This window comes from Lepus europaeus, chromosome 9, assembly GCF_033115175.1.
Source record: "Lepus europaeus isolate LE1 chromosome 9, mLepTim1.pri, whole genome shotgun sequence".
NCBI lineage: Eukaryota > Metazoa > Chordata > Mammalia > Lagomorpha > Leporidae > Lepus > Lepus europaeus.
Window position 1 is genome coordinate 6442826 of NC_084835.1, and position 16894 is coordinate 6459719.

Consider the following 16894-nt stretch of genomic DNA (forward strand, 5'->3'; position numbering starts at 1 on the left):
GGAGCCTCTGCCTGTCGCTCGCTGACCCCCCGTGTCCGCCCCCAGGAAGATCTGCAAGTCGTGCAAGTGTAGCCAGGAGGACCATTGCCTGAGCTCCGACCTGGAGGACGACCGGAAGATCGGCCGCCTGCTCATGGACTCCAAGTACTCCACGCTCACGGCCCGCGTGAAGGGCGGCGACGGCGTCCGCATCTACAAGAGGAACCGCATGATCATGACCAACCCCATCGCCACGGGCAAGGACCCCACCTTCGACACCATCACCTACGAGTGGGCACCCCCCGGGGTCACCCAGAAACTGGTAAGCCGGCCGCCTCCCTGCCCAGGTACAGGTGAGCCGAGCCGAGGCGGCAGGAGGGCGGCACTTGGCTATGAGGTGCTGACTGGCTGGGCCTCAGTTTTCCTTATCCATGCAATGGGCTCAGGCGTTCCTAGCAGTGCTGAGCGCCTCCCAGCTCCAGCCTGGGGGCATCGCACCTGCCCTTCCAAGTAGAGGCTGGTGGATCACTCAAAGTGCTCAGAGCACTTGTCTCCATCTGCTGGGGTCTCCTCACAGTGGCTGGGAAGAGCCGCGGCCAGCCTATAGTGGCCATGCCCTCCACTCCCTAAAACCTGAAGCTGCTTGCTTTTCTTAGAAGGGAACAGGAAACTGGCGTCCGACACCTGGAGAGGGGTTCCCAGCAGCGCCGGGCAAAGAGCTGGAGAGGCGCTGCATGGACCTAGGGCAGGCACATGACTCACATGGGCTCTCGCCATGGCTGCTCCCCGGAAACCCTGGGGCCATGGAAGTCTCCATGCCCAGGCCTCGCCCCCAGAGGACTGCACCTGCAGCCCCCGTGCACAGCCTGTGCCCTGGCCCTGAGCTCCTCCAGCCCCACTCTGCGCAGACGCCACCTGGGGAACTTGCACGGTGCAGCCAGGAGGCTTAGGGATGACCTGAGGCTCTGTGGCCTGGGCCACACTGCAGTGGCAAGGACCTGGGTGACGCCTGCAAGCCCGTGAGGTTAGGAAGACCTACGACTCCAGGCAGCGACTCAGGGAGTCATTTCTGGAAGAGGAGGAGGGCAGTCCAGGGGGCATGGGGTATTCCCATCCCTGTGGGTCTCCTTCGCCCAGCACAGAAGGACACACTCACACTCCTTCCTCATGCCCCAACACTGGCCCCAGGGCCTTTGCATGTGCTATGGCTTCTGCCAGCAGTGTCCTCGCCCTGCTGTTTCCTGGCCATTCCAGTCCCCAGCAAGCTCTCCCCAGTTGCCCGCTGTGCACACCCCCCCACATTTTCCCACTGATTCTTTAGAAGCTTTGACTAGCGCAGGTCTAAGCGGGCGTGTCCCAGAGAAAACCCATCCAGAGGCGGCGAAGAGGCCAGGATTCCGTTTCCTGGGTGTGTCCTCGCTGAGAAGCAGAAAGCACTGGCAAACTTCCCCACGCTTTGCTGAGCTCGGCCTCTGTGTGTGTTGGGGGGCGGGGACTGTTTCATAAGGGAGCCAGAAGGAATGATCCACCGCCCTCCGGAGCGTGTGCAGCCAGGCGGGAGCCGACAGGCGTGGGAGCCCGTCCCGCGACCCGGCCTGCGGGATGTCGGTGGGAAGCAGACCAACAGCTCAGAAAGCAGGCAGCTGTGGGCGGCGGGCGGCAGCCGGCTGGCCCCAGGGAACAGAGGGGAGCCATGGACAGCCAAGGATGAAAGCTGGCTCGTGAACCCGCCAGCCGTGAAGGGCCCCGTCTGCCCGGGGTCTGCACTGCCGAGGCTCACCCTGCCCGCCCACCCCCTGCTCTAATTTCCCAGCTGTGACCAGGGCTGACCGTGTGGGCAGTGGCACTGAACCTACCATCTGCCATCCCACTCAAGCTGACCGAGGGCTGGGAAACTCCTTCTCGGTGGAAGCTGGCAGCCCTCAGCCGGCTGCTCACTCCGTCACGGGCACTAGGCACACTCCGGGCATGCTAGCAGCTTTCCCTGCGGGCCCATCTGAGGGCCCAGCACTCCTAGGAGGGCACTGCCTGTCGAAGGAGGGGAAACTGAGGCTCATAGAGTTTGGAACAGATGATCCACTCACGTAACTAGCACAGCCGGGTCCCGAACTCAGACCCTGCGTCTCCAAAGCCTGAGCCCTTCCCCCCAGGCTGGGCTGGAGAACCTGAAGGGGGTCAGGGAGACAGGAAGGAGCAGGTACCCTGGGTTAATGGCTTTGGGGGGACGGCTTACAAGCACAGGGAGGGGCTTAGCCAGGATTGGGGAGGCGGGAGCGAGAGAAGACGAGGGAGGGCAGCCAGCGCCCACCGAGCATCTCCCTTCCCCGGCCCTCCCCGGGCCTGGGGGAGTCCTGGCCCTGGGCCCAGGCTGGTGGGGAGCCCACGCTCCGCCCTCCTCTGGCCTCAACACAGCTCTCCAGGAAGCCACTGCCTCCTGGGGTTGATCTGTGCCGCTGAGCCCCTGTGCTGCCTGTGGCTAGAGGAGAGAAGACACGGGCCTGGGCCCTCTGCCCCAGGGCCCTGGCGTGCCCAGCTGCCGCCCGGGCAGAGTCACCTACCCCCAACTTCTGCTCTCCTGAGCCACAGATCCTGGGACCCGCCCACCTGGGCCGTCCTGGCCAGACTGCAGAACACCAGAGAACTCAGCAAGGCCCACCGGGAAAGCAGCAAAGCCACCCCCCTTCCCACGTGGTCTGAGAAAACGTCTGTTGCTTCAGTTTGGGGAACAGGGCTCAGCTTCCTGGGGCGACACCTGGGAGATGGTGTTACAGCCAGAGCAGAGGCGGGCAGCTGAGTCACGCCCACACCTCTCTGCCGCCATCCCCCTCCCAAGGCCATGCTGTCCATGCTGATGGCCTGGAGGGCATCCCGAGAAGCTCATCAAGGCTCGCTTAGCAATGTCTGTCCTGGCTGGGACTAGAAGCCCAGCCAGGCAAGACCAGGCAGCACAAAGCACACACCTACCGGTGGCTGCCTGAAGCCTCGGCCTCAACCATGGCGAGACAGAGCCGGCGCCCAGCCGGCTGCACCAGGAACACAGGGCCCAAGGAAGGGAAACACCTTTCTCCAGAGCGGTGACCAGGAATCCGTTAGCTCTGCAGCCACAGACACCCAGAGCCAGCCCAGGGCCGTGGACAGCTGCAGGCTGCGCGGGGTCAGCCGGTGCCAGTCAAGCCCCCTGTTCCCGGTTCCCAACCTGCCCACCAGGCGTGGTACTGAGCAGGAACAGGTGCAGCCCAGACAAATGGCGGGAAGCAGGAGGCTGCTTCCGTGGGCCCCGGCCTGAAATGACAACGAAAAGAAGCCCCAGAGACCGGGGACACTTTTCCTCTCTGAGCGCCACCTGTGTCCTGTGGGCAGAGGGAAGAGCTCACTGCCCCTGCGGCTGAGGTCACAGCGGCTCTGTGCCTCAGTTTCCCCTGGGGGCAACCCCAGGCCTGAGGTTCCTTGCAGTGTTGTGCCATGCACAGCCACCCTCAGCGTGAGCTCTGCAGAACCCGGGGCACCTGCCCCTCTACCTTCTCTGAAGCAAAAAGTCATTGAGCACAAGGCCCAGGAGGTCCACGGCTCCGGACCACACCCTGCTCCACCCCCAAGGGTCCTCGTCCCTGCTCCCCAAAACCAGACAACGGGAGCTCAGCACCATCAGTTTGAGTCTCAAGTTGATTCTCACAGTTCCAGAACAAGTCCAACCCCAGGAGATTCGGGGCAGGCGGGTTCCCGGCACTTCAGGGTGGCAGAGGCCACTGGGCCAAGGGGCACCAGGCCGGCTAGCGGCCATGGTCAGGCGCAGAAATGGAACACAACCATGCAGGAGCGACAGTCTGCCTGTCACGGCTCCTTCCTGTCCCTAGGGGTCCATAAAGGGACAAAGAAAGCCTGCTTCCAGGACAGTTATGTGGAACCGACTTCACACTCGGCTGGCACGTCCACGTGGAAACGCGATGGGCTTGAGACCCTGTCGATCCCACTCCTAGAAGGTTCTTTTGCACGCTTTTAAAATGCTAAATGCGGAAATACTTGATGCCCATGGTGATTTCTCTTGCCAGTGCTATCTCCAAGCAACAGCTATGGCAGTCTCCCCCCTCCCCCAGAACTAAGAATAAGTGATAAAACAGCACTGATTGTGCCCGGCCGGTGGAGGGCGCGGTGGCAGAGACACGCGGGGTCTCTCTCATGTCAGAACCGTTCAGGGTCACACCCTAGGTTCCAGGCTGACTCTGTGGTCATCCCTGGTCCACTGACAGCATCCCCTTCCTGCCTCCTCCCCAGGGAATGCAGTACATGGAGCTCATCCCCAAGGAGAAGCAGCCCGTGACGGGCACCGAGGGCGCCTACTACCGCCGGCGCCAGCTCCTGCACCAGCTCCCCATCTACGACCAGGACGCCTCCCGCTGCCGCGGACTGTCCGAGAGCGAGCTGCCCCTCATGGAGGAGTTCGTCAAGCAGTACAAGAGCGACGCCCTGGGCGTGGGCGAAGTGGCCCTCCCCGGGCAGGGCGGCTTGCCCAAGGAAGAGGGCAAGCAGCAGGAGAAGCCCGAGGGGGCGGAGCCCGCCGCGCCCACCGCCAACGGCAGCCTGGGTGACCCGGGCAAGGAAGTGGAATACGTGAGTGTCTCCTGCGCCTGGGGTCGGCTGGGGGCTGCAGGGCGGGATGCCTGGGCACTGTGTTCACCCATGCATCGGCTGCCTGTTCACTCCGGCCCAGGCAAGCTGACATGGTCACAGAGCCCGGGTGCACCATCAGAGCTTAGAGAGAGGCTGCCTCGCCCTTCCTGGGGCTGAGAAAGAGGTCCCCTCCCTTAGGGAAAGATGGGACCTCCACCCCCATAGAGGCGTGAGCAGGTGCACTAAGAACTCTGGGTAGGAGTAGGCACGGTGCAGAGACCCACTGACAGCGTGACCCATCGGGGTTGGTGAACTGGACAGACAGGAGCAGGCCTCCTGGACGGCTGTGCCATCCCCACCCCTACCAACCATCAGTCAAGTACCCATGCGGAGTATTATCCGCCAGCCCCAGGCCATCAGAGGGCGCTGTCCCCAGGGCAGGGAACGCCCTGGGCTGAGGACTTTATCGTAGGGGCGACAGCTATTTAAATCCCGGAGAATTCCAAACTGGAAGAACTCTGTAAGTCATTGGGGCTTTGCCAAATTGCCATTCCCACGAGGGAGGTTCTGATCTGAAACATGTTTTACCCTTGAGCCTGGAACTGGGACAAAGGCCGCCCGCGAGCCTGCCCTCCAGGGAGCTTTGGGAAATGTGTGCGACACCCGGGAAGCATCTAAAAGGCTACGGTAGGCAGCCCGCAGCATGCTCCCCAGCAGGGCAATCAGCAGAGGCTCTGAGGGAGGCAGCCTGGTGTGAAGCCGGCTTCCTCCCTGCCCGGCCTCACTCCTAGTGCAGGAGCTGACCTTGCCCTTGGTGCAGACACGAGGGTACGGAAATGTCTCTGTGCAGCAGGTGTCATGGATGCACACAGTAAGTGCTCAATAAATGCGCACGCAAACAGTACCCAAATGGGTGTCTGTGCTAGGCTGGATTCCGTGTGGCCTGCAGGGGGTCAGGGTCCAGCTCCATGTTTGTTCAGCTCCTGCCCTGGCCCCCTGGATGTGACACATTGCCAGGCTCTGCGTGGTTTCAGCAAACCCATTCTGTAGGCGAGGAATCTGGGAGTCAGAGAGACTGGGTCCCTTTTCTAAGACCCCTCAGTTCCAGGGGCAGAGGTGAACCCGGCGCTCCTGCCGTGAGCTGCTGAGCCACAGAGCCCTGCCCTTGCCTACTGCTGGGCCGTGTGCTCCAGGCTCCCAGATGGGCTAACAAGCCGTGGGGTGTGTGCCCCTGCAGCCCTGCAGTCCCCATGGGGGCCACAGGCAGTGGACGTCTGCTGGCCACCCCTTGAACTTGAGCTCCTCTTGTTTCTCATAAAAGCGCCACGTGGAACAGTTAAAGCCACGGGACAGGCAGCAAGGCTGACCACTGGCCTGGCGCAGGGCAGTGGACCCCGCGAGGAGGCGTTCGGGCGTTCAGTGTGAGAATGCAGGGGTGTGCGGGAAAGAGAGACTCAGCCCAACACCTGCAGGGAGGAGAGGGCAGCCTGGGGAGACCTGAGTCCCCATCGTCACCGCGGGGTGTGTGTGTGTGTGTGATCATGGGCATCGCTCTGGGCAGGCCTGGACGCCTCGGTACCTGCCTGACAGTCCTCACCATCCGGGGGTGTGAGCAGCCAGGGCCGCCGCGGGCCACAGAGCTCGGAATGGGATTGCAGCCACTGTGTCCACACTCGCTGCAGCCCCGGGTACCCCCAGCAGGTGGATGGGTGGCGAGGTGTGAAAGGTGTGAGCGACACTGGTGTGAGCGAAACTGCGTGACTTTCTTTAGAGCAGAATTTGTCAGACATCACTGGGCTCGCACAGCGGGTCTCAAAGGCTTGTCCACTCTCGGCCACCCCTGCAAAGTTCCCCCAGGCGGCTGGACAGCAGAGGGCCAGCAGGTGGTCCTCACAGGCCCCCAGAGCCCCTCCACTGAGCCACAGGGGCTGTTCCGCGCAGTGGACCTGAACAGCCAATCTACACATGGCCCAGCTCAGCCCCCAGGCCTTCAGAGAGGCCGGACAGGCCTGGTGACCCCTGGCCGGCCGAGGGTTGTGGCTGCCCCGCCTGCCTCAGAGCAACTTCCTGAAATCGCAGCTGGTCCAGGCCCAGGCTCAGTCCGCCTGCATCTCTGTGGCAGCCGCCGTGAGCAGGGCTGCGGTGTCCCGCCCGCTTCCCAGAGCAGGAACCCGAGCTGCAGGCAGGGGGACCAGCTGGCCGCTGAGCTGCGGGGCTCCGATCCAATCCCAGCTCCCTGGAGCCTGGCCCGAGGCCGAGGCCGAGCGCCCCACCCTGCCAGTGCGTGTGTGCGCGTGTCTGCTGGGGTGAGGGGCGCCGCACGGAGCCATCGAGCCTTCCTAAGCGTGTACCAAGCCCTCTGGGGGGACACCCCCGCCGCATGCCGCTTCTGCCCACAGAAGCTCCCCCAGCGCCTTGAGTTTCACGCCAGCATCTGTTCAAAGCCCCCACTGCCCGCCTCCCTCCCGGGCGCCATCTGTGGTCCTCACGCTCCCCCGGTGTGCAGACGACGCTTACTGGACATTTTCTCGGAAATTCAATATTGAGATTTCCCCAGGCCTAGTCCTCTGCCCAGGAATTTCCGCCCTTCCCCACGCGGGGAGAGAGCCAGGACACAGCAGTTAGGTCCTCTCGGCTCGTGAGTGGCTGTGGAGTGCCCTGGAGAGGAGGGGGGTGCCCCTTGCAGGCAGGCGGGCAGCTGTGTTCTGGGCCGCAGATCCCACAGCAGGAGGCCTGGAGCAGTCTGGCTCCTGCACCAACTCCCTACAAGAACGCAGGGGTGGGGGATAGAGGGGCCGGGGAGGCTCCGGTCCCCACCCTCCCAGCCCAGGTCTGCGGCTCACATGGAAACTCCCGGCGGCTGGCGGCTGGGCCGACACAGGGACATACTTGTGGGCAAGGGACGTCCAAGGCCCTGTGCGAGCAGATGTTTGGCTGTGGGCTGGGCCGGCTCCCTTTCCTGCCAGCGCCACTGGGGAACCTAAAGCCGCAGCCCCTGCCTGGCCCTCCCGGGCCTGCTGTTTCTGGGCGGAGCCGGTGGCACAGGGACAAATGTGGGGCGTGAGAGCCCTGCTCTCTACCCCCGTGTCACTGTGGCTCCCGGGTTCCCCAGCATCCGCCAATTTCCGCCTTAAGGGTGGAGACGTATTGGGAGGAGACCTTTTTCCAAGGAAAATTCCCTCTAGCCCACTTGGGACGATATAAATACTTTGCCGTGCAGCCACGTGGCCCTCACGAGGGTTCCCCCCCAACCCCGGAGTGCACCGCCTAATATCCGGCTGGCGAACATGGAGCCGGCTGGTGCTCTGTGTCCAGGGCGATCAATGAACATGCAAGGCTCCGTGGGCCGGGTCTGGGCCGCTCCACAGAGCAGCCGCCGTAGCAGGAAAGCCGCCAGAGAGATCATCACACACTCTGCACTGTGCTCCCATGGAACCCGCTGCCCCGGAGCAGGCGGGGGCTGGAGGGAGCCCCCGGCCAGATGCTGTTTGCTGACCCTTGAACCCAGAGAACCGTGAACAGTCGTTTCGGCCTCGCATTCACCAGTGCACTGCTGCCGCATTTTGCTTTGCGGCTGCAGGTGACGTGGTCATGAGGAGAGAGATCAGGCCAGGCGCCCTGCCAGAGTCTGCCTGTTACGCCGTGTAAGCCCAAGTATATCACCCCCCAGTGAAACAGTATTGCCACCTACCTTTGTAGTGGTCACAGCCGGAATTATATTTTTAATTGAAAATGTATTTCAGATATGGTAGATATTTTGGGGGGGGGGGGTGTCTGTTTCCCCGGGGGAGGGGGGCCGGGTGTATATCGGATTAGAATATAAAGTGTAAGCCGGCGCCGCGGCTCACTAGGCTAATCCTCCGCCTTGCGGCGCCGGCACACCGGGTTCTAGTCCCGGTCAGGGCACCGATCCTGTCCCGGTTGCCCCTCTTCCAGGCCAGCTCTCTGCTGTGGCTAGGGAGTGCAGTGGAGGATGGTCCAAGTGCTTGGGTCCTGCACCCCATGGGAGACCAGGAGAAGCACCTGGCTCCTGCCATCGGAACAGCGCGGTGCGCCGGCCGCAGCGCGCTACCGCGGCGGCCATTGGAGGGTGAACCAACGGCAAAAGGAAGACCTTTCTCTCTGTCTCTCTCTCTCACTATCCACTCTGCCTGTCAAAAAAAAAAAAAAAAAAAAAAAAAAAAGAATATAAAGTGTATTTCCTGCTGAGGATCACCGGGCCCCTGCCCAGGAGTGGGATGCACCTTAAGACTCCGCCCTCGGGCGTGGCCAGGCATCCTGCCTTTGCAGGAGCAGGCACAGAGCCCTCTGTGATGTGACCGCCCCCACCCCCGTGGGCGCGGCGAGGGAGGCGCAGCCGGAGACGCCTGCCCTTCCACCTCGAAGAGCAGCCCTCAGTTAACAGCCTGCCCAGGGAGCACAAAGCCGGGGGCTTCACCGTGGAGGCCCCGCAGGAGCCAGGGCCCGACAGGCATCACGGACGAGGCTCTCACAGGTGGGCGACAGGTTGGCGGGCCGGACAGAGCCAAAGCCAGGACCCCAGCCCCGGAAGCCAGCCTGCACGGAGGACAGCTGAGGATGCCTGCAGGCACACGAGGCCAGAGACAGAAGAGACAGCCACAGTCCCGGGCCTGGGAGGGGAGTCATCCCCACAAGAGGCGTCCAGGGAGGCTGTGGAGAAGCCAGGTTGGACGGCAGCCAGCGCCTGCACTCGGGGCCATGCTCATGTTTACCGCGCCGCCGCAGCGAGGCATCCACGGGCGCTCTGGGTTTAGACCAGCCCGGCTGCGGATGAGAACTCTCCAGGAGAAAAGCAAACAGCACAGCAGGGGAAGAACCTCCGGCGGCTCCGGCCGCTCCCGAGACACAGCTCCTGAGCGAGCCACGCCAGACCTGTGTTCTCCCTGCCGCCCTGAGTCTCGGGGACACGCGTGAGGCCTGGGGTCTTCCCGGCGGCTGCATCTCGGCTGTAACCACAGCTGTGTGTTAGCCTGAGCTCTCGGGGAAGAGAGCTGTCTGTCACCGCCGCTCCCGCGCTGAGCCGGGGTGTGTGGCAGCCGGGAGGGGTACAGCACGGATGCACGTCGTGGGACATGTCCCACTGGCCGTGGGTGTGCCAGGACACAGCCCCAGTCCACAGCATGGACCCCGCAAGCCAGGGTCCTGTTCATGGAGAGGAAGTTAACCCTGGCAGGAAGAGTGGCCCCAGCGTGCCCCCAGGATTCAGGCTCCGCGCACCCGGGGGACCCCACTTCCCGCCGGCTTGGACGGTGGCATCTACACCTGCAAGGCCCTGGAGGGCAGAGTTGGCAGCACCCTCCGTGTTGACGCTTGTCATGCAGCAGGGATGGGACAGCGTCACAGGCACAGGGGGACAGGGACCTCCAGCTCCCTCTGGGGAGGGGAGGGTCGCACACCTGTCCTCCTACCCCAGGGGTCTGGGGGTGAAGACTGTGGCCAGGTTACATGGGCAGGCCCTGGCCTCGCAGAAAGTGGGGAGCAGGCCGAGAGGCAGTGGCAGTACGCATGTACGAGGAGAAGGGGCCCAAGGATGGCCACACCGAGCGCCCTTCCAACCAGCCTGGGAATTCCCGTCGGTCCTCACCGTGAGGGATCTGGTGGTGCTGCCATCCGTGCAGAGCTTGTGTCATGTTCTGGCCCCGTCTGACCGTGGTTCTCAAACTGCAGCCCCGACCGCTCCGCTCGCCGGGGGCTGATGAATTCCTGTGCCTCACCCCAGGCTTGCCTGCCGGACACGGGGACAGGGGCAGCCACCCCGGGATGCTGAGGCTCAGGGCTGAGAGCCGCCGTCCCATCGGGGGTGGGAACAGAGAGGGACAGCGTCTCTGTGCTGGGGGGGGGAGCGTCAGACCGTGAACAGCCTCACAGCCCCACCCCCAGGCCTTGCACAGGGGGGCAGAACTGGCACGGGAGGACCCAGCGCTCGCCCGTGGGTGGAGTGAGCCCTGCTGGCCTCAGGGAGGGAAGCCCAGGCTGCCAGCCCTGCCTTCAGCGGCCTTTGAGAAAGTGGGTCAGCCCCCAGAGCCTTCGGGTCCCAGCCCACACAGCAGGCTGAGAAAAAGGGCAATAGGAGACGTTAGCTGATCGCGATGGTCCTGTAAGAAGCCCAGGAATCCCATTAGCTCCCGTCGTCCACGCAGCAGCCCTGCCATGCTATGTTGCCACTGTTCCTCTGCCCATTCGCCAGGTAGAAAAACGGAGGCGCAGGAGGGCAGGTAAATTGCTCAAGGTCACCCAGCTACGAACCCAGGCAGCCCGGCCTGAGATCTCCCCTCGGCCACGTGTTGGAATTCAGAACTTGTCACCAACCTTGGACTGCGTTGGGAAATTCAGTGTGCACTGAGAAAGACCAAGCTCGCGAGGTGGATGACTCGGGGCCCAGCAGAACTGACGCACCCAGGACAGCCTCAGATCTCGGAGAGGACTGGGAAAAGGCCCAGGAAGTAGCTGGGAGCCAAGGAGAGAGGATCGGGCCCTGTGAGGTGAGGCTCAGGGCACAGGAAGTGACAGCCACACGGTTTGATGATGGTGGCGGCTGGCCAGGGGCCGGGACTCTCTGGTGAACAGGAGGGGAAGGATGCTCCCAGACAGGGCTGGACGGATCACTCCGCATGAACACGAGAATCCAGAATGAGCTCCGAGAGCAGGAGTCCTTGCCCCTCTCTGTGCTGTGGCCCGCACCCACCCCCCAGAGTCCATCAGAACCCCACCTCCCCACCTCAGGAGCCCGAGTGGCCACTCGGGGCCTCCGTGTCAAGTCCGCACCAGCACCCCAGGCTCAAAGCCACAATCGCCCCGAACAAACTGCCTTTGCAGTGTGGCCAGGTGCCTGCTGACGCTCCCCAGACAGACCAGGTGCACAGCTGTCCCCGCCCTCTTCCCTCTCCCTCCTTCCGTGCGCACATGGTGGCAGCCGGCTTCGTGTGCTTGGGGAACCCCCTAAGACCCTTCAGAGCGGGAGGAAGGCGGCTGGAAATCTCAGTTGGCAAAAGAGAGCCCGGGACGCGCAGAAACCTCATGGCCCGTGCTGGGGAGTTTCCAGCTCCCGGATTTGCTGAAAGGACAGTGAAAGCCACCAGACGCAGCTCTGCCTCCCGGTCCTGGCGAAGACCTGGGGAGGAGCCGGCAGGTGGGAAGTGTGCACACAGGGGAACAGAGCCAGAATTCTCAATGTCAGGGCAGGCACGTGCTTCCCAGAGAGAGCCTGGGGCTACAGAATCCACGGACAGACTCTTTGAGAAAAGTTCCCGCGAGGTTTGTGTTGAGAACATGCAAAGCACGGGAACTGAACAGAGATGTGTGGTTTTAGAAGTCTGCTCACGAGAAAATGGAATTTTCATTTGGGAGAAAGCATCTCGCTCCACGGGACTGCAAGTGGGAAACTCACCCTCAGCTCACGGACATGCAAAGTGACGGCAGCCAGCCTGGCCCCGGGCCAGCGATGGTGGCCCTCGGCTGTGACAGCCCCACATGGCAGCAGGACGAAGGCTGGCGCTGCCGCCCACAGCTGCGTGGTCCCGACACAGCCACGCCGGCTCTGCTGTCTCGAGGACAGCAACAGTGGACCCCCGAGCAGAGGGCAGACAATGCGTGCCGAAGGCCGGCGCCCACCCCCACCAGCCACCTCCTGCTGTCGCCGCAGACCTAAGACAAGCTTCTCACGGCGTCGGATCCGGCGGCCCTACTGCTGGGGCCTCTGGTGCCAGCACTCCCGTGGGCAGAGTCCCCGGGCAGCGCCAAGCATCAGGGCAGCAGGGAGCCCACCGTCCGGGGAAGGGTCACACAGCCAAGAGCAAAGCAGGGAGCGAGCAGCTGGGCCAGCCTAGCCCTGGTCCCTGTCTCTCCCTGGAGCCCTCAGGACAACAGAAGCTGAGGAACAGGGGAAGGGTCCCACCTGGCTGGGCCTCCCGTGCCGCCTGCCGTCCCCCATGGGACTCACCAGACCTGTGTCAGGCCAGAATACAGCCCCCTGCCCCTGCCACACTCCCCACTACACCAGAATAGAGCCCCCCTGCCCCTGCCACACTCCCCACTACACCCCAATCAGCACCCATAGAGCGCCACGGAGCCACAGACCGAGACTCAATCTCTACCTGTGCTTCGTGGCAGTGCTCTTGGGCAAGCCATCTCCTGCCGGCTGAGCCTCACTTTTCCCATCTGGAAAATGGGTGCATTCCTTCTGTCCCTGCCCCACCTTCCCACCGGCTGGCTGTGACAGACAGGAGCATGACTGGTTCAATGTTCCTCCTTCACAGAGGCCTCCCCTGCCCAGTCGGCCCCTGCCTGTCGCCTCCCACGTCTGTTCTCTTCCCTGCTCTCTTCATGGAGCTCCCACGCTGTGTGATGATGTCATCACTTTGCTTGTGCGCTTCCTGCCTCCCCCACTCCCACGTGGCCATGGCACCCTGAGGCCACCACACTGCTGGTGTCAGGGCCTGGCCCGCACCTCACACGGGGCCTGGCACACTGTGGGCGCTCAGTGTGAGTGACGCCAGCAGGGCCAGAGTCCCTGACCGCGGGGAGCTGTTCACACGGCCAGCTCTGAAACCCAGCCCTCTGCTGTGCCGTGTCTACACTGCCTGTGAGGGGAGACAGGCGTGCCACACACGGTGTGTGCCACACTCGCCCAGCACACCCTCGGTGGGAAGCAGGAGCGCTCACGGCGCCTGAGTACTCCAGGGGCTCCGGGCTCCGAGTCCACGGCTTATGGAAGCAAAGATCCTGAAATCTGAGCCCCGAAGGCGAGCAGGGATGGGAACAGGTGCACCAGGCAGCCTAGCGAGCAGGTGCAGAGGAGCTGCTGTGGGACTGGCATGCCAGGCACTGCCAAGGACCCTGGGCCCGACCACGCTTACCTCATGGAGGGGACAATGATGACCTGCAGGGGCCAGCCGGCTGGGCTGGCCGCCATCCGTGGGGGCCAGTGTCTAAGGAGGGCTGTACAAGCCCTAGCAGGGGGTGTGCGGGGCGAGAGCCAAGCCTGGGTTCCATGTAATCCATGCAGATCCTCTGCCCGCAAGGAGGGGACACACAGGACATTAACTGTGGGTGAACCTGGCACACCTCAGCCGGGTTGGGAAGGTCTGGGTCCATCGGAAGTGGCAGGTGCACCTCCAGGGTCTTCCTCCCAGCACTGCCATGGCACTGGCACCAGGCCGGTCCTCACTGAGGGCCATGGCGTGCAAGGCTGACCAGACCCTGCCCAGGGGTGAAAGCCATCCATGGCCAAGTGCAGCCTATGGACACAGGCCACTCAGTGCAACACGGCATCCTGGGTGGGAGCCGAGGCTAGCAGAAAATCAGAATGTCCCAGTCCACTCAGACGTGAGTTCACGGTCACCTGTCAGCCCGGGTCAGCCACCACACCAGGTCAGCCCTGCAAGGCAGCCTTGGGAGGTCATGGAAGAACGAAAATCAAAGAGAAGTTAATTCAGGTGCAAAACAATTGAAATCTATGCGTATTTTTTTCCAAATGCACATTTCCCACCAACCCTTGTAAGCCCCCTCGGATACATGGATTTCAACAAGCGTTTTGCTAAAGGCTATCTTTTAACCCTGTTTTTCCACCAATTTTGTGAATTAACCTTGTGTGAACTGTGAGGATCAGAGGGTGCTGAGCAGTATGGGAATTCTCTGTGCAAATTTCGCCACTTTCCCATAAACGAAAAACCACTGAAACCCGACAAGCCTACAGGAAAGCAGCAGTGTGGGGCTAAGAGAGCCATGCAGAGTGCCAGGTGCCCCGCCAACGCTCCTGTGACTCAGGACAGAGGGTTCCACGCCGAGCCCCCCACCCTCGCCACAGCCACTTGCAGAACCGGGCACCTGCACAGCCTCAGGGAAAGCTCGCAAAATGCCACTCAGCGTGAGGCGCCTTTCCCTGGTGGAGTCCAGCCACACCAAGGCAGGGCCAGAGCGGGGGCCAGTGCCCGCTGGGAGGACCCAGCCCCTCGCCCAGGCCCGGGAGAGATTTGCAGACACGGGCCACGGTGCGTCAGCACTTTCTTCTCACCAGCTCTCCTGTTTGGGGAAAGAACGGTCGTTTCTGGTATTGAACTCCTGATGTCCACGTAGGTGACTGGTGTGGCCAGTGAATGGCGTATTTCTAACCCTGCCCAGGGTCCATGTCTCTCAGGACCCAGGGCAGCAGCTGTCACCACGTGGACAGAACCCCATGTGGCTCTGGGTCATGTTTCTGAGCATCAACTCAGGACTTAATGTCTTTGTCCTCGTGAACAGCTCCCGGGGGGGGGTGGGGGGGGGTGGTCTACAGTAGCCCAGTCTACAGAAGGCAACACAGAGGCACAGTCCTCTGCCCTGGGGTCACACAGCAAGCAGGAGGCGGCGCTGGGACTCCAGCCCACGGCCCCACACACACACACTGATGACCTCCCATCCCCCCCAGGTCTGCGAGCTCTGCAAGGGAGTGGCGGCCGCCGACAGCCCCGTGGTCTACTGCGACAGGGCGGGATACGACAAGCAGTGGCACCCCACCTGCTTTGTGTGCGCCCAGTGCCGGGAGCCGCTGGTGGACCTCATCTACTTCTGGAAGGACGGCGCGCCCTGGTGCGGCCGCCACTACTGCCAGAGCCTGCGGCCCCGCTGCTCCGGCTGCGACGAGGTGAGAGACCCAGGGGGCCCGCGGCGGGGGTGCGGCTCCGTGGACCCCCCCATCCCGAGCTCCCATCACACCCTGTGGGAGCGGCCGTCCCCGTTTCACAGATGTGGGCGCCTCAGACAGGATAAGTGTCTCGCATCTTCCTAGGGTCGCTGGGTCCCAGTCGCTCCTGCCGATCGGCCCCTGGAGGCTCATCAGCCCTGGGGCGTGTGACCCAGCTGGACCAGGGCTCTGACCCTTTTCTGTCCCTCTCAGAAGCTAAACCTCGTCCCTACACAGGGCTGTGTCCCAGGCATCTTGGGCTCACAACAGGAAGGGGGAGGGGGAGGAGCTGCCCCGGTTGCCGTGGCTGCCCGCTGTCTCTGTTGAGTGACACGTGGGCATCACACGTGTCCCCGCCCCTCCCAGATCATCTTCTCCGAGGACTTCCAGCGCGTGGAGGACCTGGCCTGGCACCGGAAGCACTTTGTCTGCGAGGGCTGCGAGCAGCCGCTGAGTGGCCGGGCCTACATCGTCACCAAGGGGCGGCTGCTGTGCCCCACCTGCAGCAAGTCCACGCGCTCCTGAAGCCCCCACGTACACAGCCGCAAGCCACAGGACCCCCAGAACCAGAGCCAGGCGCCACAGCGGCCGGCGGCGTCCACCCGGATCGGGCTGAGGTTTCCAATCCAGACGCGCCCCGTGGAGGCTTAGGGGGCAGCTGCGCCTGTCTGTCCCCGTCTCAGCTGCTACCCGCGGAAGACCCTGGCGCCCCGTCGGGGAGAGCAGTGACGCTTCAAGCAGCCTGGGATCCCAGCTCTGTCACTTGTTGCCTCTTTTCCAAGCAGAATCTGAATTTTAAATAAACAGCTCTTATTTTTTTTTTGGCATGATAAGCATATCAATAAAAGTTTTATGAATGCGCCTGCACCCTTATCTGATTCTTTACTGCGCCAAGGAGTGATCTGGCCGCAGCCATGGGACCCAGAACCCTGCAGGCTGCGGCTCCCAAGGACATGGTGAAGGCTGCTCTCCCCTCGGCCGGGCCCCTGGGAGGACAGCTTCTCGGGTGCAAACTCCGCCCACCCCTGGGTGTGGCCACTCTCAGCTCACTGCTAGCCACCCTCACGCATTGTGTTTCGTGGCACTGTAGCCTGTGGCCTCCTGGGGTTGGGGGCGGCTAGTCTGTAGCTGGGACCCCAAATCAGCAGCCTGCGGAGCCAGACCGGGCACTGCCGGCAGCCGCTGAGCGCCACGGGGCCTTGCTGACCGGTGCAGGGGTTTCTGTCCATCTGTAGAGGTCGCCAGTGGGGCCCTGAAGGAGCCTCAGAGCAAAGACCTTGGGTGAGATTTCATCTCCGTCCTGTGGTCTCTGTGAGCAGTCTCAGCCCTCAGTTTTATTCTCTTCCCACAGTTTCTAAGAAAAAGGAAAACCAAGCCGTCTTTTGCTACAGGGCTTGAGGACCAAAGTGCACGGGTGGCAGGCGCCCACAGCTCGTCACACTGGTCTCGCTCAGGCTGCCCACCTGGGTCCAGGTCTCCATCATCTCACGGCCTGGTTTTGCTTGCACCACCTCTAACTTGGGCTTCACCAGTGCAGCCAGAGTGGCTGGGACACCCTGGGAGCCGGGCTTGGTGGGGAGAGGTCCTACCTGGGACACCCTGGGAGCCGGGCCTGGTGGGGGAGGG

At 62.9% G+C, this 16894-nt stretch overlaps 1 protein-coding gene across 1 annotated transcript in view; it reads left to right on the forward strand.

The window, feature by feature from the left end:
- Positions 1-16127, forward strand: part of LMCD1 (LIM and cysteine rich domains 1) — a 40558-nt gene extending 24431 nt beyond the window's left edge. Inside the window, exons 3-6 of the mRNA XM_062200358.1 lie at positions 46-301; positions 4252-4587; positions 15014-15229; positions 15635-16127. Coding sequence (XP_062056342.1) covers positions 46-301; positions 4252-4587; positions 15014-15229; positions 15635-15793 — 967 coding nt within the window. The 3' untranslated portion in view covers positions 15794-16127. The remainder of the gene's footprint in view (positions 1-45; positions 302-4251; positions 4588-15013; positions 15230-15634) is intronic.
- The last annotated feature ends 767 nt before the right edge of the window (positions 16128-16894 follow it).